Here is a 26,580-nt window from a genome sequence, read left to right on the forward strand (position 1 = left end):
ATTCTATATTAATCTAACAATTCTTTCCTGAATTTCTAATTCTTTCTTTGCATATCACAAAATTTTGGGAAATTAAGGTTCTCTATAGAGATTTAAAGATTTAAATTTTACATAAATATATTTGAAAGCTTGCTTGCAATTTTTTTATTTCCAATTTTTTTCAAAGAAACATATGCCTTGTCTTCCTCTCAACTTTCTCCCCCCTCTCTCCCACAATAAGCCAGTAGGAAAAATAAAACCCTGGTTATAAACATGTATAGTAGAGCAAAATAAATCCATACATTGCCTAACAATATTTTAAATATGAATATGTCCCCTGCAACTTTCTGGGAGATACCAATACTGTAAAAAAAAAAAAAAAGTTACTATCAAAATCATGCCACCACATGAAAAAGATGATCAGGCTTCTAGTAAAGCCAAACCTACTATATACATAAGAAAGACATGACGGCAATTAGCAGAAATACAAATATTTTCCCCCGTCACTTCTGCAACTTAATAGAAATGAAAAGGGTAACAAAAACTGTATTTTAGTACACTGGACACTAGGTGGCACACTGTGGATGCACGTAATAGATTTTTATCTTTTTCAGTTTTGAAATGCTATTCACATAAAATATTTTGAGTTCATGTCTTTCTCATTATGTGAATGGTGAAATGGAGAGTGAACTAATGGATTCAAGATTCAGAATGAGACATATATTTTTGAATGTGTCCAATGTAGAAATTTGTTTTACATAGGTATGTTTATTATGAGGATTCTGTTTTTCTTTTCTTTCACCTTCCTCCTCTATTCCCCCACTCCTCTTTCTCCTCTCCAGGAAAGGGAGTGCAGCAGAGGAGATGAAAGGGAAAATAAAATAAAAGGACACTAAGGCTGAAACAAATAAAATAAACACAGTCACCTTTAAGCTATTTGAATCTGACCATGGCCAATCTCTTTTTTATGTATTATTCGTATCAGTTTATTCAACTCTAATTCCTCTAATCAAATCTTATTCATATGACAGATACAATTTGTTTCTTAAAAATTCCCAAATTACAGTTTAACAATACATAAAAACTGGAAAAGATCAAATCAGCTCAAACCTCTTAAATTCTTAATCTTAAATTAATCAGAATCTTAAGTTCTGATATTGTAATTCAAAAAAAATTAATCTGCTTAAAATAGGAGTAGAAAATAGCAAAAATGTCCACAAAGAATGAGTAATGTGAAAAAGGAATAGTTTTTATTTGTTTGTTTGTTTGGGTTTTTTTGATTTTTGTAATTCTCCTTTTGTAAGCCAGCCTCCCAGGAAATCAGTAACATCCTTTTTATTTCCTCTGTGAAGCCTTGTCTGAGTTTGTTCTCCTCAGCAGTGTCTAACGTTCCAGACTTATTCCCCTTCACTTTTTAAGTTCAGAATTTAAAATCCATATATGCACACACACACACACACACACACACACACACTTTTTTATAGACATAAAACACAAAAGAGGACTGTAGATAAAACCAGGAGTTTTCATTCCATACCTCTTGCTTGTCTTAGAAAGTATAAAGTTCTTGTTTCTTGTTTCCCCCACTAAAAGTTAGCACTACTTTATTTTTCATAGAACCCCTTCCAATTGCTGATAAATTTACCTAAATTTCTCTTGACTCTTATATTTGCATGTTAATGTTCTTAGCTCAGATTTCATCAGAAAAGTTTCAAAGTCCATATCAAAGGTCAGTTTTGCATAGTAATTTTGTTGTAAGCCTATGTCTTTTACCTCCTGGAATATTGTTTTCCAAGATATCTTCTTGTTTTTAACCCAAGCCTCCAGTTTTATATGGTCTAGCTTACAGTTCTGTGGCATTTCAATTGCTTTTATATGGCTCTCTGTAATAATTGTTCTTTGATATGGGAAATTTGGATTTTTGGCTCTGACATTCATGGGATTTTTCTCTTTGGTGTTTCTTTCAGAAAGTAATGGGTGAATTCTTTCTTCACTTTGTCCTCCTGTTCTAATAGAACAGAATAGTTTTCGCTTGACTTCTTGAAATATAGTGTCTAGTCTTAACAAAAACAAAAACAAACCCAAAAAAACCATGATTTTCAGGGAGTTTAATCAATGAGTCTTAAATTTTCTCTCCATGACGTTTCCAAGATTAGTTGTTTTAGACAGATAATACCTAACATTTTCTCCCTTTTTTCAATGTTTTGACTTTGTTCTAATATATCTTGCTATTTCATGGAATCATTGATTTCTATTTGCTCTATTCTAGTTTTCAAGGACTCCATTACTTGAGTCAGTTCTATTACCACTTTTCTGTTTAAGGGTTTTTTCTTGCAATTCTTTAGCACTTTCATTTTACTTTTATCTTTTGCTTCATTTCTAGCTATTCATGTAGTTCATGGAACATCTATTTTTTTCCTTTTAAGTTATTGATTAGACAACTTCTAGAATCATCTGATCCTTTATGGAGATCTCTAGATCTATAACGTTTTTATTTTGGTTAGTATTTTCTTTAATGTATTCAACTCTGTAATGTTATCTTCTGAATTGAGGCTGAAGGCCAAGGCCAGATTCCATACTTTTCTGTGTTTTTGGACTGGGAGGGAGGTTCAACTCTGCTTTGTCTTGCTCTGGGCCACCTGGGTTGGGGAACTAAACTTCACCTCATAGGATTAAGCCCTCTTGAATCTTTGAGATTCAGAATGCTTCATCTTTGGGGTGTTTCAGAGACTTAGGATGTGGCAGATATGTCTGAGTACTACAATGGCTTACAGATTGATGCTGCTTCCTCTGGGCTTCTAAGTTGTCTACCCCAGGGCTTTTTGATCTCTCAAGAGCTTCAGAGGGGATGGGAAGACTCTGCTCTGGCTACTTCAGTCTCAGAACCTTGAAGGCTACCTCAATAATGTCAATAGGTCGTATAGTTTGACTTTTGAAGTTGAGAACACTGCTTAGACCTAAAGTTCTCAAGAGCCTTTCTTTTCCCCCTGTCTCTTGGCCAAAGCAGAGACCCAACTGGCTTTCTTCTACCTATATAATACTCATAAGCACAGTGAGTAAAAGAGGGCCTGGTCTGAGGGAAAGCTTTAAGTTATTATAAATTACTAGCCTCAGTGCATGAAAAGTATTAGGGAGAACCACTGCTTCCAGGACTCAAAGACTGGGAACTGCATATTTCTGTAATGTTCAAAATATTTTCTAGGTGAGCCTCAACCCTTTACTTTAGGATGAAACTCCCAGACTAGAATTAGAAACAGAGAGGCTTGAAACTATGCTTAATCATCTCAGTATCTTAGAGGATAGAAACCCTTATCAACTGGTCAATTCCCTATGCTATAGTGGTCAAATGCCCTTCTCCCTTTTACTCCACATCCTCTCATGTACTCTTTGATCTGGGGACATTGGCTTCCTAGTCATTCCACAATTAAGATATGCTATATCTTTGGTTCTGAGCAACGCCTCTGGCTGTTCCCTGGAATACTCTCCCTCATCATCTCTACCACCTGGCTTCCTGACTGCCTTTAAATTCCCCTGAAAGGCCCACTTTCTCAGTCCCTCTTAATTCTAGTACCTCTCTTATTTATTTCCTATTTATTTTGTATATATCTGTTTACTTTATGGTCTTTCCCATTAGACTGTGAGCAGGAACTGCCTTTTAGCCTTTCTTTTTATCTCCATCTGGGACACATGGAAGGCACTTAATAAATGTTTACTGATTGAATGAATGACCTCTTTGAAGTTCTGCAGTTAAACCCTAAACTAACTCAATCTCTAGCTCTAATACTAATTTTGGGGTTTCTGGTTTCTGTATTTGCTTCTATAATGGTGCCAGACGAAAAGTTAGGTATGGGCAGAAATGAATAGGAATGGTTGTCCCCTGTGCTCATTTTTAAAAAATGTTTTCTTTGACACTACCTTCTTTTGATTTGCCTGATTATCTGAACAATCCTTTTCATTCTCTTTTCCTCAATCATCATCCTTCTCTTGCTCATTAGTGTGGGAGTTCTTAAGACTGTCCTAGGCCCTCTTCTCTTCTTTCACAGTGATCTTGCTGTTTCTCAGACTTCCAATTATCATCTTTATATACAGAAATCTTTATATTCTAAATCTACATACTGAGGTACCTCACAAGGATGTCCTGTAGGCATCTCAAACTCAACAAATCCAAAATGGAAATCACTGTGTTGCTCTTCCAGATGAGGCTCTTTCAAATCCCCCTGTCTCTGTTGAGGACACCACACATCCTCCAGTTATATAGATATGCAATCTTAGTCATACCTGAATTTTTATTCTCTCACTTCCTCTATTCAATCAGTTCACAACATTTATTACAACTATTCTCTAATCTCCATTCACATAGATTCTACAACTCAGGCTCTCATCATCGCTCACTTGGACTACTGCAGTTTACCTAACTGGTCTCCCTGCTTCCAGCCTCTCCTCTTGCCAATCATCAATCTAATATTTCTAAAGTGCAAAATTCCCTACTGGTTCTAGGATAAACTACAGATTTTTCCATCTGCCACTTAAGTCCTTCCACAATCAGACTTTCATCTACTGTTGTTGTTTTTTTTTTTTTTTTTCACATTATTCTACTCCATATCTTAATTTCCAACAATCTGGCCTGCTAGGTGCTTCCCTCATACATAGATATTTGGTTTTCTGCTGTCTCACAAGAAGTTGCACAGTAACCCCGTCCTGTCTGGAATGGTCTTCATTCTCACTCCTGCTTCTTGGAACATCTAATTTTCTTCAAGGCACAACTCAAGCACTACTTCTACATGAGGCTTTTTTCTCTGACCCACCATTTCATTCTACGTCCCATGAATTTGTTCTCAGCTGCTAGAATTTTTTCCTTCTTGAAACATTTTATATTTACTTATTTGTGTGCTTCTTGTTGTTCCCTGTACTCTACCTAGCTAAATATAAGCTCTGAGAGCTGGAACTGTGTCCTCATGGACAGAAGTCTTAGAAATTAACATTTCACCTTTTAAACAAACTTTCAAAGTTCTCTCTGTCTCTCTCTCTCTTTTTCTTTGTCTTCCTTTTTCTTTTTGTCTCTTTCTCTCTAACTAAATCAATCACAGTTGATCATCATCCAATCTTGCAGCTACTGTGTACAATGTTTTCCTGGTTCAGTTCACCTCACTGAACATCAATTCATGTAAGTCTTTCTATGCTTTTCTGAAATCAGCCTACTCATCATTTCTTATAGAACAATATGCCATTACTTTCAAATACCATAACTTATTCAGCCATATTCTGATTGTCATCCACTGATCCACTGAATTGGAAAATTCTTTACCACCAAAGAAAGGGCTGCTTTAAATATTTTTGCACATGTAGGTCCTTTTCCCTTTTTTATGATCTTTTTGGGATATAGACCTGGTAGAGCCACTACACACTTTTATAGTCCTTTGGACATAGTTTCTATTTGTTCTCCAGAACAGTTGGATGAGTTCACAACTCCACCAACAATGCATTAGTGTCCCAGTTTTCCCACATCCCCTCCAACATTTATCATTATCTTTTCCTGTTATATAGCCAATCTGATAAATGTGAGGTGGTTCCTCAGAGTTGTTTTAATTTGCATTTCTCTAATCAATAGATTTAGAGTATTTTTTCATATGACTAAATGACCATAGAAACATTTTCCCAAGTTTTCTGCTTCCCTTTTAATCTTGGTTGCTTTGGTTTTATTGCAAAACCTTTTTAATTTAGTGTAATCAAAATTATCCATTTTTATTTCATAATGTTTTCTATTTCTTATTGTATGTTCTTCCCTTCTCCAAAAATCTAATAAGTAAACTATTCCTTACTCTTCTATATCAAGATAAAGTCAAAATGGGTACATGATTTAGACCTAAAGGGTGATACCATAAGCAAATTAGGAGAGCCCTTTTGGAAAAGTGCTTCTGCTTTATAATACAGTTTTAGGTCTAGTTACTGCTAAGATGCCATCCTTTGGATTTTTCCCCCCACTAATTCCCTTGATATTCTTGACCTTTTATTTTTCCTGTCATTTTTTTCTAGCTCTATAAAGTATTTTTTGGCAGTTTGATTGATATGACATTGAATAAGCAGACTAATTTAGGTAGAATTGTAATTTTTATTATATTAGCCCTCAGCCTACCCAGAAGCAATTGACATTTTTTCCAGTTGTTTAGATCTGACTTTATTTATGAGAAAATTGTTTTGTAATTGTGTTCATAATAGTTCTTTGTCTTGGTAGGTAGACTCCCACATATTTTTATTGTCTACAGTTGTTTTAAATGGAATTTCTCTTTTTAATCTCGTTGTTGGGCTTTGTTGGTAATGGAAATGTCAATGATATATATGGCTTTATTCAAAACTATTTTTATTAATAGAATTGAATAGAATTAATAGAAATTAATAGAAAAACTTTTTTACACTTTTGGAATGTGACTTGCACGCAGCAAGCATTTAATAATTATTTGCTGACTTCATGGGTCAGGATAACTTTATGTAATCTCCCTGGGCTGGAAAAATGAGAAAGCATGGCAGCCAAATCCTAAATCCTTGATTTTTCTGGATTACCAAGTTCTTCCTAAGAAATCATTAACACTGGTAATTCAGGAAGAAAAAATACTCAAAGTTTAAGTTAATTAACAAATAGGAAAATTCAAAGAAATAAAACTATCCTTCCTGTAACACTTTTCTCTTGTTTCCTTAAAAAAGTTCTTTAAAATGTAACAACTAAATTTTTATTTTTTTTCTTATGAATTGCTAGTAGTTCCTCTAATGATCATTCTAACAAATACAAGTATTTATTATATATGTTACCTGCTTCTTCATCTTCTTTCTGAAGAATTCATACTTTCGTTTGTAATCTCTGGAATAGGGTACAGCCTTTAGTTGAAAAATTTAGAAAATTAAAATAAGTTTTATAATGTTCCCTTTTAAAATAACTTATAATTTTATTTTCATTCTATATTTTCTGTATATAAATTCTATGCATTACATGTAGAAATTAAACTTTAAGAAAATTAATACTTCTCTGCTTAAGATACGATTGCTTACATTAATTCTTATTAGATTATAAATTTAATCATGTAACCTTCTTAGATTGTTAGCTTTCAAGACTTTCTTCCATGGACAGAAGTCTTAGAAAAGAAAAGTTCCATTTTCAAACAAACTTTCAAAACTATTTTCTAGTAACAGAAAAACATTTAAAAATGTTATTTTTCTCAGCTGAAAGAACTTTTTAAAGCATTATTTGAAAGAAATAAACATCAAACAGCACTTTCAAAGTAATAACTTCAAGTTCAATAGAATGTGCACAATTAAAATTAAAGAAACTAAAATTAAAAAGTAACTATTTACAACTAATTGTGTCTTGTAATAAATTTGATTATGCAATGAATAAAAGAGGTATTGATAAAATCAAACAGAGGACAATCTAACAATCATCATACATTTTTGTATTTACATTTCAATATGGGTGTGCTTAATATAAGAATTCACAATATTTTAACCAAAATAATCAAGTCATGACTCAGGATTAATTAGAAAGTTGCCTACCTCCCCCATCTTGGCCTCTGCTGAACTTCTCCCTGTTATGGAGTATTTCCACTCAGACTAATGCAAAGCCTGAGGTTAGCTGTTCTTTCTTAGCGTCTGTTTGCTTCATACCTTCCCCTGGCTATTAGGGAAGGTTGGGAATAATTAAATATTTTGGTTTAAAAGGTTTTGTCTGGTAACTGAGACTGAAGGTAGGAGAAGCAATCTTAAATTTTTTTTTTTCTCTTCCAATGCCTTCTAAACTGTAAGGAGATAGTTTATGGGAGTATGACTCAGGGCTGATTGTATTTATAAAAGTACAACTACATAAAGAGATACTTACTGGTCTAGTTGTTGCTACATTCTGTAATCGAGGATCTTCCCATTGTGTTCTTTTTATATCTGTGGGGAAAAATGTATTCTTTTCCTTTCTTGTGCATAAAATTAAATATAACAAAAATGTAATAATTGAAGATCGCAGTGTACATACTGTGATTTATGTAGAAGACTCTTCCATCTGTGTGAATTCTCTCTTCCCATCCTGGCTAAAATAGATAGGATTTCAATTTTATTTGGGGGATTTTTAGCTGCTTAGATAAGAAAATGTTAATGGTTCTACAATTCATCTGATATGGCATATTACACTTTTTGAAGCAAGAAATATGAATCAGGAATCAGTATTTGGGAATAGATTTTTAAAAACATTTAAAAAAACACAACTTAACATATTATCATACCTCAAAATTAAAAGTGTTTCACATATTCAAGTTTTATCTACAAGAATTTAAAAAACTTACAGGTAAAGGCCCTAGATCAGAAGTATCAAGGGATGTGTTTCTCTTCAGATAAGCTGGAATTTTCAATCTTGGATCTTCCTTTTTTGGTATTGCAATAGAACAAAAACCACATTTAAGCATGATGAGAATACCTTATTTTTACCATATTAAAGACATTTCCAATCCCCTCCATTAAATAAAAAGTCTCTTAATAATTATAGTTTTGCATAATTTGGGAGCTAAGGATGATTACGTCTCTTTGTATGCTTTACCACTATGGCTGGGTCTACACCATCAAAAAAAGTGCTAAGGACATTCCCCCCGCACCCCAGAATGTATTCAGCATTAATTGTCATATCTTTTACAGAAATTATCTAGAAGATTTAGTTATTACTTTCCAAGGTGTTTTTTGGTTACACAGGATTTTATTCTACATGTTAGTGTATAGAGAGTTTAAGAATAAGAAGGAAATTTATTTCTAAGTCTCTAAAATCTGACTAAGTAGTAGAAAAAAACTGAGTTTGATATCATCTGAATTCTATATGACATTCATTATCTATGTGACTATAAGTCTCTGGGACAATCATCTACATTACAAAAAAACAAGTTATATGGAGAATGTTTATGAATTACATTATAAAATGCAGTTGTACAACCTATAGAACTTGTTCATCAGCACATATGCCTTGGATAGACACTGTAAATAAAAAATAGGCCCAGAATTAAAAAGGAAAACAGGTTGTCCTATTCTCTGAAACAAAGGACCATGTTTTTAATACCAATATTCTATCAGTGTTGCTGCATGGTGTAAGTCATGGAACAGTACAATTTACAAAGAACTAAAACAAATGCCACTCAGAGAGCAATGGAGAGGCATATACATGTGAAGTACTGCACCACAAGAAGGAACTCTTAATTCCCTTTGTATTGGTCTCAACTTTTAAACTGATTTCCCTAGTAGGTTCTTTCTATAAAAACATACCAAGTAGATTTTCTTCCTGAATTTTCCACAGGAAAATTAATTTTCATAAGGGGTAGATAAAATGACACTCTGGAGAATTCTCACAACGTGTAAATTCTTTTTGAAAAAAAGTTAAAATAACAGTATCATCCTAGCTTATTGATAATGATATTTATATGACAATATGTCACAGAACACTGTCTGAATCCCCACAAATAATTAAGGCTTGAAAAGGATTTAAAAATCATCTCATCTAAAATTCTCACTTTTCAGATGAAGAAAATGAAGTCCAGTGAGGTCAAATGGCATGTCCACACTCAGAGAGCTGGGATTTGAATCTGGGCCTCCTGACTCTAAGCCTAAGGCTCTCTATGTCATCGCATGATGCTGTATTTACCATGTATTATTATCCCCATTTAAAAATGATGAAATTATGACTCTGAGAAAGTAAGTGACCCATAGCTTGGTTATAATGGAGCCAGAACCCAATCCTAGATCTTCTTATTCAGAATCCAGTTCTTCCCCCCCCACCACCACTATGTCATGGTTTCTCAATTTATCAGCACTGTTAAGATTATTAAAAAGGAGTATTCTTTATAAAAAAAAGATTTATCTTTAGAAGCATTTTAAAAAATCACCAATTTATTCTCTTTACTTGAAATATTTATGTACATAAATTTATTTTATATGTATTCCAGTAATATTTTAACTCTCCTAATGCATATTATCATGTCTGAAGCTACAAATATGCCAGAAATGACGTTGCAATAGTGCACCAAAAATAAATCCTGTTGAAGACTTCCATTAACAGAGGACAGCTTGGTGAAGCAATGGAGAATTAATAATTTTTTAATGCTCTCTCTCTGCTTCTCTGTTTTTGCAGAAGCTGCTTTCCCTTCAAACTTCAAGTTTCATTTGCTTCAACAGTCCTCTCTTGATTTCCAGTCACAGTTAGGATGTCTCTAACTCCTGAAATAAGTTTATATTCATTTTGTGGCATATTCTATATTTACCCATCTGTGAACACGTTGTATTCCCCATGAAAATAGGCAAGTTGAGAGTAGGAATCAGCTTGCTGTTATATTTTTATCCACAGTGCCTAATTTACACTTAAATAATGCTTGTTGTTTGGCAATTACAAAATGTTTATTGATTTATTACATAAACTTTGAAAGGATGAAAAGTTAAATTTTCTTTGGATTTTCTTGAAACAGTTTATAATAAGCTAGGAATATAGGGTAAGGATGATTAAAGGAAAACTAAATTTTATATAATACCAATTTAAAAGAAATGCCTTTTTGCACAATAGGAAAAAAGATTGAAATAATGTTTAGAAACTTTTAATTTCTGTTAAGTTTTTGATGCATTAAGATTGATCAGAAGGAAGAAAAAAAATATTGACATCCTTTTCCCCTCATTATTCAAATAAAATATAATACTTTCTCAATTGCATGATTAGGAAATGGTGAATTCTTCTTCTTTCAAAAAACCTGCTTACCTGCTTTGGGGAGGCATAATAATTTTGGTTTCAATTTTGTGAAACTAATGTTCAATTTCTTTCTTTTGGAATGCAATTTCCATTAAAATTACTCACTTTCTTTTCTTTTCTTTTCTTTGTTTTCTTTTCTTTTCTTTTCTTTTTTTTTTTTGCTGAGGCAATTGGGGTTAAGTGACTTCCCCAGAGTCACACAGCTAGGAAGTGTTAAATGTCTGAGGCCAGATCTGAACTCAGATTTGAACCCTGACTTCAAGACTGGTTCATTTTCATCTTCTTAACCATGCATAACTAATATGTGAAGGAACAAATGATTAAATAATCAGTATTGTCATAAAGACAATATAAAAGACTGAATGACTTTAAAGTGATCATAATATAAAAATAAAATATGTGCAGCTTTAAATATATAAATGTATTATTATTGCTAATTTAAAACATCTCCAACATCCAGTATACAGAATGTAATTGGTTAATAAAGGCTTATTAAATTAAAAAATTATTAAAATTACCCAGGTGGTAGTTTTGGCATTATGGTCAATGAAGAAAGGTCTCCCATTTGGTGCATGTCGGACTTCCCAACCTTTAGGAAGACTTCTCTGCTCAGATTCAGATTGCTGATTCAAGGAGGGTAGTGATGAATCCATTGTAGCTATTGGTTTTTGAGTAGATGTAGAAGGACTTTGGTGTGATGGTAACTGAATGTTTTCTACTGTTGACTGTAATAAATCAGGGGAAAAAAGATTTTGTGGATTACTGCTGCAAAATAAAGATGTTCTTATTTTGTTTTTTTAAAAAATCAATATTTTTATTTTTCCCAATTACATGTACACTTTTAACATTCTTAAAATTTTTTTTGTGTTCCAAATTCTCTCCACCTCTTTTTTCTCTCCCTCCTTGATTGAGGAGGTAAGCAATTTGATATAGATTGTACATGTGTAGTCATGCAAAAGATATTTCCAGGTTGGTAGTGTTGTGAAAGAGAAAACAGACAAAAATCTTCAAGAAAAAAATAAAGAGAAAGCATGCTTTAATCTCTCTTCAGAGTCCATTAGTCCTTTCACTGGAGATGGATAGCGGTTTTCATCATAGGTTGCAGAATTGTCTTGAATCAGTGTATTGCTGAGAAGGACTAAGTCACTGATAATTGTACAATGTTGCTGTTCCTGTGAATACTATTCTCCTGGTTCTGCTCCCTTCACTCAGCATAAGTTTATGTAAGTCTTTCTAGGATTTCCTGAAATCCCCCTGCTCATAATTTTTTATGGCATAATAACATTACATTACATTCATATGTCACAAGTTGTTCAGCCATTCTCCAATTGATGGGCATCCTTTCAATTTCCAATTCTTTCCTATCATTCAAAGCAATATTTCTATATCCTTTTTCTTTTTGTTTTTTAATCTCTTTTGGATACAGACAAGGCAGTAGTATTTCCTAGTCAAAGGATATGTATGGTTCTATAGCCTTTTGAGCATAATTCAAATTGCTTTTCAGAATGGTTGAATCAGTATACAACTTTATTAAAGTGCATTATTGTCTCAATTTTCCCACATCTCCAACATTTGTCATTTTCTTTTAATGTCCTATAAGCCAATCTGACAGGTAAAAGATGGTACCTCAGTTGTTTTAATTTGCATTTCTCCAATCAATAATAATTTAGAATATTTTTTTCATATGACTACAAATAGCTTTGTTTGCTTCATCTGAAAACTGCCTGATCATATTCTTTGACCAATTATCAATTGAGGAATGGCTCATTTCTACAAATTTGACTCAGTTTTTTATATATTTGAAAAAAGAAGTCTTTATTAAAGAAACTTGAAATAAATTTTTTATTACAGTTATGATTACTATGTATTTCCCTCCATCCTATTTTCTCTTTATCCTCTCCCTCCCCCCAGCTCATAAGAGTAAAGTTCTGATAAAAAATAAGGTTGATATGTTTCCTTTCTTCCATTTCTTTCATCTTCCATTCCAATGTTAAAATGTCTCTTAGGTAATTTTACCTAAGACCTTTTGACTTCTCCCTTTTCCATCTCCCAGTATACATCTCTTTATCATTTCTTAAATTTATTGTCTTAGATAACCTTTCCATCATTTTCAACTCACCTGTGTCCTCTGTCTATGCACGTTCCTTCTATCTGCTCTAATAATGATAAACTTTTTAGGAGTTAAAGTTCTGCATAAGAAAATAAAAAGTTTAACCTTATTGAATTACCTTATAATTTCTCTGTCCTGTTTATCTCTTTATGCTTTTCTTGAGTTTTGTATTTGAAAGTCAAATTCTTTATTCAACTCTTTCCAGGATGAAGATGTGAAAGTCCTTTATTTCACTGAACATCCAATCTCAATCCCCTATCCCCAAATATAAGTTTTGCTGGGTGGGTGATTCTGATTGTAATCTTTAGTTTTTTACTCACCATATTCTAAACTCATATTCTAAAACTTCTAATCCTTTAATGCAGAAGCTACTAAATTTGTGTAATCCTGACTATGGCTCTATGATAACCGAACTGTTTCTTTTTGACTGCTTAGAATATTTTCTTCTTGATCTGGGCAATCTGGAATTTAATTATAATATTCCTGGTAGTTTTCATTTTTGGATTTCTTGCAGGAGGTAAGCAATGAATTCCTTTAATTTCTATTTTACCCTTTGGTTATAGGATATCAGGAAACCTTTCCTTGGTAATTTCTTGAAAGATTACATCCCTCCCTCTCTTCCTGCCTGCCTTCTTTCTCTCTCTCCATACAGTCACATATATAAAAACATAATTCATATGTAAATACATACACACATGCACACATAAAATATACACATGTACAATACAGATACACACATGTGCATTATGTTTATGTACATGTACACATACTTTTTTTTGGAACATGGCTTTTGGGTGATTTATTAATTCTTAAATTATCTCTCCTTTATCTATTTTCCAGATTAAAGTTGCTTTTCCAATGAAATATTTCATATTTTATTCTATTTTTTTCATTCTTTTGATTTTGTTTTGTTACTTGATGCCCCATGAAGTCATTAGTTTCTATTAGTCCAATTCAAATTTTTAATAAATTATGTTCTTTTGTATAGCCTTTTATATTTAGTGAATTCAACTTTTTAAATTGAATTTCTTCATTAAATTTTTGTTTACCTTTCATTTGGCCAATTTTGTTTTTCAAGCCATTTTTCTGTGCATCAGATTTTTGTGCCTCTTTTACTATTTGGTCTATTCTCTTTTCTGAAGTGTTATTTTCTTCAGTATTTTTTGAACCTTCTTCTCTAACTCTTTTCTCATGATTTTATTGTATCCACTCTCATTTGTCTTCTCAATTTTTCCTTTGCTTCTCTGACTTATTTTTTAAAGAGTTTTTTATTTACAAGTTATATGCATAAGTAATTTTACAGCATTGACAATTGCCAAACCTTTTGTTCCAATTTTTCCCTTCCTTCTTCCCACCCCGTTCCCTAGATGGCAGGATGACCAGTAGATGTTAAATATATCTAATTCATTTTTAAAAGATTTTTCAACCTCTTCTATGGCCTCAGACCAATTCATATTTTTCTTTGAGGCTTTAGATGTAATAATTTTGACATTTGTCTTCTTCTGAATTTGTATTTTGATTTTCCCTGTCATCATATTCACTTTTTATAGTCAGGATCTTTTTCTGCTAATTTGTTCATTTTTTCCATCCCATTTCTTGACTGTTTACTCTCTATTAAAGTGGGTTTCTGCTTCCAGAATAGAGGGGGCTCTCAAACTTCAGGTTTTTTTTACAAAGTTGTTTTCAGAGATAATTCTGGGGTTATATAAATTTTCAGTTCTTCTAAGGCTATATGATCTAGGGAGAGATATGTTTACTACTTTTCTGGTCTGTGACTAACCCTAAATTCTTTCTCACCCTAGAACTGTGTCCAGGGAGACCAGTGAAAAGTAAAATTCCCTAACATAGAAGGAGCATGAGATAGCTTTGAAAGTAAAACCACAATAAATGGGGTAGAGTAAAGAAGGCAGAAAGTGAGGAATAGTGGAATATAAGGGGAAAAGACTAAAACAATCAAAGATCCCAGAAGGAAAAAAAATTTAGTTTAAAACCTCTAGGAGAAGATAAACTTGCAGAGAAAATGCTAAAATCAGAAGATTAAAGAAATATGAAGATATCTTATATATTTCAAGATAAAAAAAACTAAATCAATACTTAATAGAATATAGAGCCCTGTGGTTTCATGAGAAGGTATGCAACTCCATGGTTTAAGAAAGAAAGAATTTTTTTTTTTTTAGTTTGAGAGAAATATCAATGTTGAGAGAAGGCAGAAGGAAAAAAGTAAAATCTACAGCCTGAACAACAGAAATGATTAGCAGAATTAAAAAAAAATTAAATCCATAGTGGTAAATAAAAAAAAAAGAGAAGAATAGAATGGAAATACAAACATGTTTAACTGAAAAAAATGTGGAAGATAAGCAAAAAAATCAATATTAAGAGAAAATAATCTCTAAGAAAGCAAAACTTGTTTGTTGATAATGAAATTTTAATTATTGTCCTCAGCCCAACCTCACAGAGGTCTTTAATCATAGGTCTCACTAGAACAATAAGCAGGTCAGCATGCTCTGTAATCACACGACCTGATTTAAACGTACTAGAGAAATAAGACAATAAGAAAGTACTACCAACAAGATGCTGAGCAGGATGATGGACTCCATCCTTTCCCCAACTTGGGGTCTGGGTGAACTTATAATGAATTCAGGCTAAGTATAAAGCATACATTAATATCATCAACCCCTTTGCCTCACAGTGGAATTTTCTGAATTCATTCTGGATAATTGCATGTACAGTACCATCAAGGTTTTAGGACTCCCTCATGTTAACCAATTTTTCCTCCAATCTCAAAATCTATTTATTTTGTGATATAATTAGCATCATTTTCTCAAAAATCCTGTCCTGCTTTTCCTAGGTAGCTAACTTCTTCAAGAAATTTAGTCCACTGAGGACATAAATCTCATTCAATGATTTTACTTCATTTGGAACTGAGTCCTGAACTTTTTCAGATGACACTGTGGAATATGCTTAATATCCCAACATTTGGTGACCTACATGGGGAAGGGATAAGTGATTGGCTTTGTGCAGAAAATCCCTCTATATTTTCTTGAGTGCCTTTCCTTTTCAACATTCACCCTAGCCTTTATTTGAAGGGGAACATATTTTCCTTTCTTGATGGTGCAGAAAGGGGTTTGGGGACAAAATAGAAAGTCAAGGAAGGATTAAGAAGAGGTTGATATAGAAAGTCAAGGAAGGATTAAGAAGAGGTTGATTATATATATAAAATCTTTTTCCCCCCACTCTATATAAAAAATCTTTTTCCCCCCACTCTCTTCAATTCTGGACTTTTTGCCAATTAACTTTCCTTCACAGCCCTAGAATAATGAAAGTGTTAATCTCAATTACTTTTAAAACTTTAAACAAATTTTAGAAATTAAGATTTAATCCTTATTTTTCCTTAAAATAAATTCTATAGAGTGGTACTTCAAAACTTACTAGATACTTCAGAAGGGAATGAGTTCCTGGAATTAGTCCAAAGTCTCAAAAGTTCTCTCCTGCAATTCTGAAATTACTAATTGCCAAATTCCTTAATGACTAATCTCAAAATTTCTAGAATCTGCTAAGATGTTCTTTAGTGGTTCTACAACTTTAATTATTTAACTTTATTTCTATAGCCTCAAATTGCCAACTGTTGGGACCACAGAAAAAATGTCTTTCATGCTTTTCTTCTTTGCTTAAAATCTAATCTCCAGCAGAAAGTCTAAGGTAGGAATTAATAAAGTTATTAAATCTTTCCCATGTTCCTAACTATAGCTTTTGAAGTTTTTTTTTCTCTGCATGATTGCATTTCAAATATTTCAAGGTCCTGTAAGTCAAATTTATTCCAGTTTTACAGGAGACAACCAAGTAGGGGAATTTCTACAGGATGGAGGGTGATGGTCCCATTATTCCATAAACCTGAAAAATTCTCACTATAGTCATTCAGCTCATCAAGCAGAATCCTATGGAGATAACAAGAAGAGGGGCTCGATACAAAGTTCCCAAATGGAGCATTCTCCATCCAGAGGGAATCTGCTGGGTACAGAGACCCACAAGCATTATGGCCCAAGAAGTTCCATCAAGCCTTCCTAGAAGCTTGAGAAACATAGACTAAAGTGAGGGGGAGAGGCTTGCCTTGGGCTAGAAAAGATCTGAATTGAAAACTTCTTAATAGGGACCACCAAATATTGGCATAACAGGCAAGTACAAAAGATTATATATATATCATCTGAAAAAATTCAGGATTCATACACTTCCTAAATCAAGCAAAGGTGATGAATGAGATTTGTGCTTTTAATGGGCTACAATTCTTAAAGGAGTTAGCTGCCTTGTTATGGGCCAGAAGTCTGTACTTTAAACAAGGATTCTTACAAGATGTTAAGTCAGTGTAATTGATGATACAATGGTTATCTAGTTTAGCATGGTGCTTAATAGTTCTCTAAGTTCAGTATGGTAGATTTAGTTTTACAACAAATAATGGTTTCCTAGTAATATAATGATTGGTTTATACTCAGTGTAGAGCATATAAGCTGAGACAAACTCAGCCAGGGTCAGAGCCAGATTCATTCATCTTCTTCTCACACCACCATGGTGGCTGGCCTCCTGAACTTCCACCACTGGGACCAAGGCTGGTCTGAAAGGCTCTCCAGAAAACTGCCCATCCCTGGGAAGGAGATAATAAATGATTTGGACTTTGGACTTTAACACCTGGCTATTCTCATGGTGATTACCCTGCCGTAAAGAACGGTGCCCCAGAGACCTCCAGAAAACCAAACCAGAACATTACATTTTGGTGCCCAGCATGGGGCTAAGGACTTACATCTACAACCCAGAAATTAGGGTAAGTACAAAAATAGACAAGAAAGAAACTTTGTTAAGGGCTAAACTATCGTTTCAGCTGAAATGGGACAAATGTTTAGAAAACAGCCTTCTTTTCCACCTTAAGGAAAAATGTGTTGCAAGCTTAGTTAAACTGATAAAAAACCAAGGTTTGATTGTAACTTGGGAGCAGATCATTCTACTTTTAGAAACAGTACAGTACACATCTTCTTGGTTCTCAAAGGAAAAAGTATTAGATCCAGAGAAGTGGAAATTAGTTGGAGAGCAACTATATGAATATTACAATGATAATGGTTCTGATTCAATTCCTAAAGAAACACTCTATACATACAACAACTGACTTTAAGGAATTATATAAGTATTAGAATAAGAAAAAATAAAAAAGAGCAGGAAGGGGAGGATGCTGACAAACTAGTTGAAAAGGATGAAGAATTAGACAAGGAAGGAGTTAAGTACAATTCTGATGAAATTAAGGAGTTTGGTGTTTCACAATAGGAGTCATTAGGGCATTCTCCATCTCATGACCCTCCCCCCTCAACCCTTCATGGGTGGAAGGAGCAGGAGGAGGGGGAGGGGCAGTAACACAATCAGCACCACCTAGGAAGCAGCCTATGACAAGATTACAAAAGGCACGGGTTAAAGCTAAAAATGAAGGACAAGATATATCTGATTTTAAAATAAACGCATACCTTGTTATGAAGAGTTTGACTCTTCAAGTCAACAAAGAAGAAGATATACTCCTTTTGAACTGAAAAAAAAATCAAGGATTTGAAAAAGGGTTGTACTCTTTATGGGGCTACATCGTCTTATGTTAAGATGGTATTAGAGAATTTGGCTTATGAAATCTTAACCCCTAGTGATTGGAAATCTATAGCAAAGACATGGTTAGAATCTGGACAAAACTTGTTGTGGCTTTCGGAGTATGGTGAACTATGTAGAATACAAGACCAAGGAAATAGGCAAACTATAGTTAATATACAAATCACTTTTGACCAACTAGCAGGTAAAGGTCAGTATGCAGATGCTTCAGCACAGATTAATTATCCTTTGACAGCACATGAGCAAATTGCTGCTGCTGCAATCAAAGCATGGGGCTCCCTCCCAGGAAAACAAAATGGAGGGGAAGCCTTCAAGAAATAGAGAAAGGCCCAAATGAACCCTTTGCTGATTTTGTGGGATGTCTGCAGACAGCTGTCACAAGAACCACTGGAGACTAAGCAGCAAAAGAAATTACGATAAGACAACTGGCTAAAGAAAATGCTAATGAGGTTTGTAGAAGAATTATTCTGGGACTACATAAGGATGCTTCTCTAGAGGAGATGAGATGTTGGGCCACAGTGGGCACAAATGCGTTTTATACCCAGGCTATGATGCAAAATAGGGGAAGACAGGGTCCCTCTTGGCAAGAGACTTTCAGAGAGACTCGTCAATGCTTTCAGTGTGGTAAAGTAGGGCATCTGAAAGCCCAGTGTAGGCAAAGAGATAGAGTGAGAAGACAGCGTAAGAGAACAAGACCCAAAACCCCGTGTCCAAAATGCAACCGAGGTTTCCCCTGGGCCTCAGAATGTACATTGATCCAGGGAAATGAGAGGCTGGGCCCAGCTCTAAGACCTCAAACAAAAAACAGGTGGGGCATGATGGTAGCCGAGGTCACACCCAGAGAGTCTTTAGAAGCTCAATATCCTGACATGATCTAGCAGCCAAAAAGCAATCTGATGGAAAAAAGGGAATATGATTGGGGAGAATACAGGGTTTTTAAACCAACAGAAGGGCAGTATCCAGTCCAGCCCCAATGTAATCGCCAGGTGATGAGGAGAGACCCAGAAAGTGGTGAATAGAAAGGACCAGATAGGTTAACTGCTTGGGAGAAAGGATTTGCTTATATTTCTACAGATGGAGAAGGAATCAGATGGCTGCCAATGAGCACCTTAGAGAGACAGAAAAAGAGAAAAAGCCTTGAAACAAAGGAGAAGACCTAGATAAAAAACATCTGTCACTGAAAGAGCATGGCTGATAATGAGACTTACAGAACTTCAAAACCCGCAGGAATCATTGGATTTTTATAGAGTAAATGATACTGATTACATCACAAGATATCCAGACTGAGATTAGAGGAGGAGTTTGCTAACATGGGGAGATTCTAAAGCCTTGATTGGAACTGGGCATGAAGTTACCCAGAAGGCATAAAAAAGAAAAGCCCACTGGGGGAAGGTATATTAATGTGAAATAACAATGTTATAATTAGTCTAAATTCTTTATAAGTTCACCCAAAGGATGGCAAAGGAGGATAGTGCACAGACTCCAAGTTGGGTAAAGGTCCCATCTGTGGTTTGGCATCTAACATCCTGCTCAGCTTTGGTACTATTGGTACCATTGTCTTATTTCTGTGGTATGTTTAAACCAAATTGTGTAATCCCAAAGCATGCTGAGTTGCTTATTGTTCCAGTGAGGCCCATGTTTAAGGATTTCTGTAGTGTTTGGGCTGAGGGCAACAATTAGAATCCCATAATTGATCTAAAAACAAAATATATAGACAACTTAAGGATCAGATGCATCCCAGAACATAACAAGTCCTAACAGCTGAACACTATAATGCAAAAGATAATAGAAGATTAGACTAGGCAAGAAAGAATAAGAGTTAATTAAAAATAGCAAGGCAAAGAAATCCTTTTTAGAAAAAAATGCAGAAAAGAAAAAAAAAAAAAAACCCCTAATAAATAAATAAATAAATTGGAGAGGACAGGAATGGGGATTTTGAATTGATTACTTAACTGAAAAGAAAAAGGGGATAATAGAGTGATGAATAAGATAATTAGGAAGAAAAAACATAAACTAAGACTCCAAAATTAGGGAAAGAGATAACAGACAGGAGAGGGAAGGGAAGAAAGCTATTAAGAACAGGACTGCCTTAAAGTGAATTAAAAAAAAAAAAACTATTTGTAGAGATAAAGTATTTAAAGGGAGAACTTAATAGAAGTACTTAAAAGGAGAACAAAAAAATTCCTAAATCTAAAAAAATTCAATATTAGAGATACACATGGAGGATCACATAAGCCTAACTTCATAAATTTAAGTAGATTAAAAGGAATGGGGAAGGGAAAGGAAAGGAATAAGCATTTGCAAAAGGTCTACTATGTGTCAGACACTGTGTAATTTTATTTTTTAGTCATGTCTAACTCTTTGTGATCTCACTTGCTATTTTCTTGGCTGAGATAACAGAATATTTTGCCATTTCCTCCTCCCGCTCATTTTATAGATGAAAAAATTAGAGTAAAGAAGGTTAAGTAACCTGCCCAGGATCACCCAGCTAGTAAGTGTCTGAGGCTAGATATGAATTCAGATTTTTCTGACTCCAAGCCCAGATCTTTATCCACTGTACTACCTAGTTCTCCAGGCACTGTGCCTGTTTAATAAATATTATTTGGTTTGAATGGATTAAACAATTCAATAAAATGAAAGTATGATAGATTGGATCTGAAAACAAAGTCACCCAATCTTTCATTTATAAGAAACACTAAAAGCAAAGATATATACAGAATAAAAATGAGAGGTTGGAACAAAATTTAGTATGTAATAGGCGAATCCAAAAAAAGCAGGAGTTTAAATCATGCTATCAGAGAAAGCAAAAATAAAAATTCACATTATAAGCTAAGATTAAAAGGAAATTATATTCATTCTGAAAGGAACCATAGACAGTAAATCAAAATTAATATTAAATGTATATGCTTCAAATAGCACAGCATCTAAATTAATGAAGTTAAAAAGCAACTGAATAGAAAGAAAACATAGATAGTAATACAATAACAACAGGAAACATTAATGTTCCTTACTTAGACAAATTTAGCAGACGGATAAACAAATGGGAAAATAAAAAATTAAACAAATGGTTGCAGGAGTTAAAACTAAAAAAAAATAATGGTATGTTCTGAAGGGGACTGTTAAAGATCTAAAGCAGAATTCTCTAACAAAAATTTAAAGAATAGTTAAGATCAATATGATATGATTTTTTCTCAAAAATTAATTAATATCATATTAGAAAATTAAATAATCAATTAACTGAAACACAAATACAATACAAATACAAAGTATTTCCTTCAAAGGTAATTAAACTGAATTAGAAAACAATTTTATAGATGTGCTTCAGGATACCTGTATAATAGGTTTCATCCATGTTGTAGTTTTGGAATTGTGGTCTATATAATAGGATCTTCCTTTACCATCTTGTTTTTCTTCCCAGCCTGGTGGTAATCCAGATGAAGTAGGCAAAAACTAAGTAAACATTAATGAGTGAAAAAAATTTAATAAAAACTTTTAAACTATAATTAACTAAAGAAATATTTATTTTTCTGATAATCTTCTTTTAAAGGAATACCAAAGAAATATTTTAAATGGTCAAAGCAGTGTACTAAATAAAATAGTAATTAAATTCACTAATGTATTATTATATTGAGTCATACAGATAATCTATGAGTTAAAATCTAGGTACAGGTCAGCCAACACGCAGATAATAGGGTTGAAATAATACAGATCAGAGTAGATAAATAGAGTACACCTTTAGACAAAAGATGTCTGTTTTTGCTAAAGGCTGGGGAAGATCCAGGTCTACTGTAGTAAGAGTTACAGGGAAACCAGGTTCTTTCAATGTTTCTGTAAACAGGAACTGGTACAACAGATAGATTAGAAATATCAAACATGAAGCCTGAAGGCCACATGTGACCCACAATTCTCCCAAGTGTGACCTGAATAAGTTAAAATGTAATTAGGAAATATACAGCAAAATAAACAAAAATAAAATAAAACAAAATAAAATTCTAAGTCAATATATGCCCCAAAGAGATCCTTATACATAGCAAGAAGATTCTTATTTCTATGAGTTTGATACTAGCACTACAGTACTTATTCTACAACATATAGAGATGGTAAAAGAACATAAACAGATAACTTACAAAGGAACAAATATGTGCTCCTTTTAAAATAAATAATTTCTCTTTATTTCCCCCTCATCTTTTCACTATCTTGATATTAGTTGATTGTTTACTCTTTGCATCTTTTTCTCATTTCCATGGCTTTTCAGTTTGGGAACTATAATCTAATTAATACTGCCAATATCACTGGAAAGGGTATGTCATTTTTTTCCTCTAAGACTCCATTCAGTGGGAATTTCTAAACTAAAATACTTCTTCCTGATCACCACTACCCCTATAAGAAAGTAAGCTCCCTGAGGTTGAGGACTGTCTTTGTCCTTGGCTTATAAATATTCTTTCTTTCATTTTTTTCATTTCTTCATTCATGCTATCCTAAAGCCAACATGGCCGTTAAGTACATCTGGCTTAGTGTTAGATGCACTTAGATGACAGGTTCAGAGTAGTAATATAACCTTTTAGGCCCAGTGATTTGAATAACATTATTTTTTTTAATGGCTGAAAAGAGATGAAACTCACCACAGGAAGTGCAGGTTGCTCCTCAAAAGTATATGCTTGCAAACTTCCTCTTTTTTTGAAGTGGTTCTTAAAGTAAATATAAACACGAAATAACTTGAGATTTCTGCCAAATCTTTGACTTTGTCATCAGTACGTTACCAAAAATAGTTACATCATTAAAATATAATGCTTACAAAACTGGTTTCTGTTTACTCAGCTCCTAATTTAGATCCTTCCCTCTTAAATCATCTTCCACATAAGGGTTGCCTTCTCCCAACTGGCTGTTTACCTAATATACAGCTGTTTGGGTAGAGGGAGTAATCTTGATACTAACTGATCACTCTGGGAAATCTTCACCAAGATTATCCCACGCTTTAAACAGCAGAGTTAGAGTACTCCAAAGGTACCCTGAATGACTGGAGGGAGACAGCATCAGTCAGAAAGAAGTATATTGAGAGGTAGATTGTAGCAAAGATGGTATAAATGAAGTCAAGCATACTCAGATTCACACAGACAGCCAGGTTCTTCACCTATTGCAAGTAGATGAGATATCAGCAACTATATTGGAACTTAAGTTTGGGTTTGGTGAACTTCCTCCATCCAACCTGGAGGATCTTCTAGGCTGAGAGAATAGACCTTCCTCCTATTTTTTCTCTATCTTTATCTCTGTTTGAAAGAACAGAGATTAAAATCCAGATTTCCTTTCTTTTTTAAACAGCACCCTATTACTTTACTTGGTTTCTCTAGATAAAAGAGATTGTTCTCAAATGCCTTGTGGGCATCTATATTTGTGAGTCAAGAATGCAATGGGAAACATTTTTTGTGGCCACAGGAGTTTAATGAACTGATAGCATCTTTTTCTCCCACTAAAAACTTGGACAAATCTCTAAATTTTCTGTATTATCATTATCTAACCAATGGTCACATGTAAGTACTGCTGTAGGCCTTGCCTTTGCGCAGAACTTTTATAAGTGTTCTTCATGGTTTAGAGCTTGACTGTCAGTTTTGTGCCTCCAAGGTACTGTCTTCTTGTTTTATTATAACCTTGGCTAGCAATCGCTCTTTCATTTTCTTCTGGTTAACTATTTCCAGAGATGAGACTTTTCACAACATTATCAATCGTCAATTCCTAGGACTTTTGATGATCTTTCAACAGCCTGGAGAAGGGTAGATGTTCATTTGACCAGATGGGCTGATTTCTTATCTTCTTATGCACAAGCAATCTGGAAGGGGAAGTACATCTTCTGTTGTTGCTGGGAGACCTGAGCCCACCGCATTAACTGCTGTATGGGTTCTGGACTTGACTATACAAGAGTGATTTCTGTGTTATTTTCTGTCAGGGAATTAGTCTGGCTTATTCTGGAACTAGCTGTTAAAAGAAATGAACCGATTTCTAGAATTTTACTAGGTCTTAGGGTCCTGAGGAAAGGGGAAAAACATTTCAGTTTGAGAAACCTGTTAAGTCTGGAGTATATTCAAAGCAATGTCTCTTCTTTGAATTTCTCTAGAAGACAGTAGTTTGAAATGACTCCAAGGGCCAGAGGAAAGATGGCAGACTATAAAGAAGCAATGTAGCCCAGTACTCATGCATAAAATTCCTTTATATAGATATAGAAAATGCACCAAAGCAAATTTTGATAGGGAAAAAACTTCTGAGTCTTTGTCTGACTCAGGTTAATATACAAAGGCAGATAGAAGTTTTGTTGACATTGGAACTGGTTTAGGGCAAAAAAGTACTACGTCAAGGGAGAAGCTGCATACGAGGACAAAAAATCCTAGAAAGTGCCCACTTGGTCATCTCTTGATAGAAACTTCTAAATGAAAATTTCCAGGAACATCCCAGCTAAAATGAAGAGTTTCTGGATTAAAGAAAAAATCTTGAAAGCAGTCAGAAATAATTCAAGTACTGAAAAGCCATTGAGAGGATTTTCCATGATTTAGTAGTCACTACTATAAAGAAGAACTTGTGTCTCCCTTGGGTCTAAATCCCAAAAAGATCATAAAAAAGGGAAAAGAACCCATATGTGCAAAAATGTTTGGGAGCAGCCGTTTCGGTAGTGGCAAGAAACTGAAAACTGAGTGGATGCCCATCTGTTGGTGAAGGAATAAGTTATCGTATACGAATGTAATGGAATATTATTGCTCTGTAAGAAATGACAAGCATGCTGATTTCAGAAAAGCTTGGAAAGACTTACATGAACTGATGCTAAGTGAACAGAACCAAAAGAACACTATACACAGCAACAACAAGATCATGTAATAATCAACTATGTGAACTTGGCTCTTTTCAACAATGAAGAGATTTCAAGGCAATTTCCATAGACTTCTGATGGAAAGAGCCATTTGCATGCAGAGAGAAAACTATAAAGACTGAATATAAATCAAAACATAATATTTTCATCTTTTTGTTTTTTGCTTACTTGTTTTTTCTTTCTAATTTTTCCCCTTTTGATCTGATTTTTCTTGCGCAGCATGATGAAAATAGAAATAAGTTGAGAAGCATTGCACAGATTTAACTTATAACAGATTGCTTGCTGTCTAGGGGAGAGGGAATGGGGAAAGGAGGGAGAAAAATCTGAAATACAAGGTTTTGCAAAGATGAATATTGAAAACTATCTTTGTATGTATTTTGAAAAATAAATAACTTAAAAAATAAAAATCAAAAACTTGGAATATGATCTTCTAGAATTCAAAGGATATAGGCTTTGATAATTGAAAATAACAACACAGCAAAACTAAGTATCTTGCTAGAGAGGGGAAAAAATGGACCTTTAATAAATTTTTTTATAAAACTCTCCAGTATGATGGGGACCAAATTAAAATGTAATTGGGAAATGTTTAACAAAATAAATAAAAATATCATATAAGATAGATTATGTTAATTTGCTATTTGCTAAGATAATAAGCAATATTTTTATTTGAGTTTGACACTACTATTATAGGTAGTACTATAATTTTTTTATAATGCTGGAGCCACTTTTTTTTTTTTTTTTGGGTAATGCCTCGATACCAGTTTGATGTCCCTTATATCAAAAGGTAATATAAAAGATCTAATAGAAGTGAGGGTACTGAATCCCACTAGATATTATTTTCAAAAGCCTATCTGTGTTCACTTTTATACACACATGAAAACAAAAAAAGGCTCTCTATGAAAGTGGGAATCTCCATTTCATATGATTTTTTTAAAATAGCATAAAACAAATTTTACATTTTATTTTCAAAAGCCTATCTGTGTTCCCTTCCATTCTTTCTCTCTGCATTTTGAAAAAAAATGTTTGGATAGACCTTTTATTTTTTTGTATCACTGCTGCTACTCTTCTCCTTCCCCCAACTGAAAACTAAGAGAAAAAAAGGAAGGTGAAAAAACAGCTTTTATAACATAGAAACATCAAGCAAATGAATTCACAAAAAAATCACGTTCAAAAACGTATGTCTCTTTCTGCAAACACAATTGGTCACTTCATTGACTACAATTCTTATGTTTTAAAAAATAATTTTTAAAAATACTGTTC

General features: G+C 33.7%; 1 protein-coding gene across 5 annotated transcripts in view; it reads right to left on the bottom strand.

Annotated features, from left to right (window-relative positions):
* The window catches only part of NEDD4 (NEDD4 E3 ubiquitin protein ligase), a 113,087-nt gene that overhangs the window by 20,281 nt on the left and 66,226 nt on the right, over positions 1 to 26,580 (bottom strand). For all 5 annotated transcript variants that reach the window (XM_051980705.1, XM_051980704.1, XM_051980702.1 and 2 more), the window contains 7 exons: positions 23,090 to 23,155; positions 21,798 to 21,917; positions 11,245 to 11,451; positions 8,298 to 8,375; positions 7,991 to 8,045; positions 7,844 to 7,902; positions 6,784 to 6,849 (listed from right to left, as the gene is read on the bottom strand). In XM_051980705.1, coding sequence (XP_051836665.1) covers positions 6,784 to 6,849; positions 7,844 to 7,902; positions 7,991 to 8,045; positions 8,298 to 8,375; positions 11,245 to 11,451; positions 21,798 to 21,917; positions 23,090 to 23,155 — 651 coding nt within the window. The remainder of the gene's footprint in view (positions 1 to 6,783; positions 6,850 to 7,843; positions 7,903 to 7,990; positions 8,046 to 8,297; positions 8,376 to 11,244; positions 11,452 to 21,797; positions 21,918 to 23,089; positions 23,156 to 26,580) is intronic.

This window comes from Antechinus flavipes, chromosome 2 (genome assembly GCF_016432865.1).
Source record: "Antechinus flavipes isolate AdamAnt ecotype Samford, QLD, Australia chromosome 2, AdamAnt_v2, whole genome shotgun sequence".
NCBI classification, from domain to species: domain Eukaryota; kingdom Metazoa; phylum Chordata; class Mammalia; order Dasyuromorphia; family Dasyuridae; genus Antechinus; species Antechinus flavipes.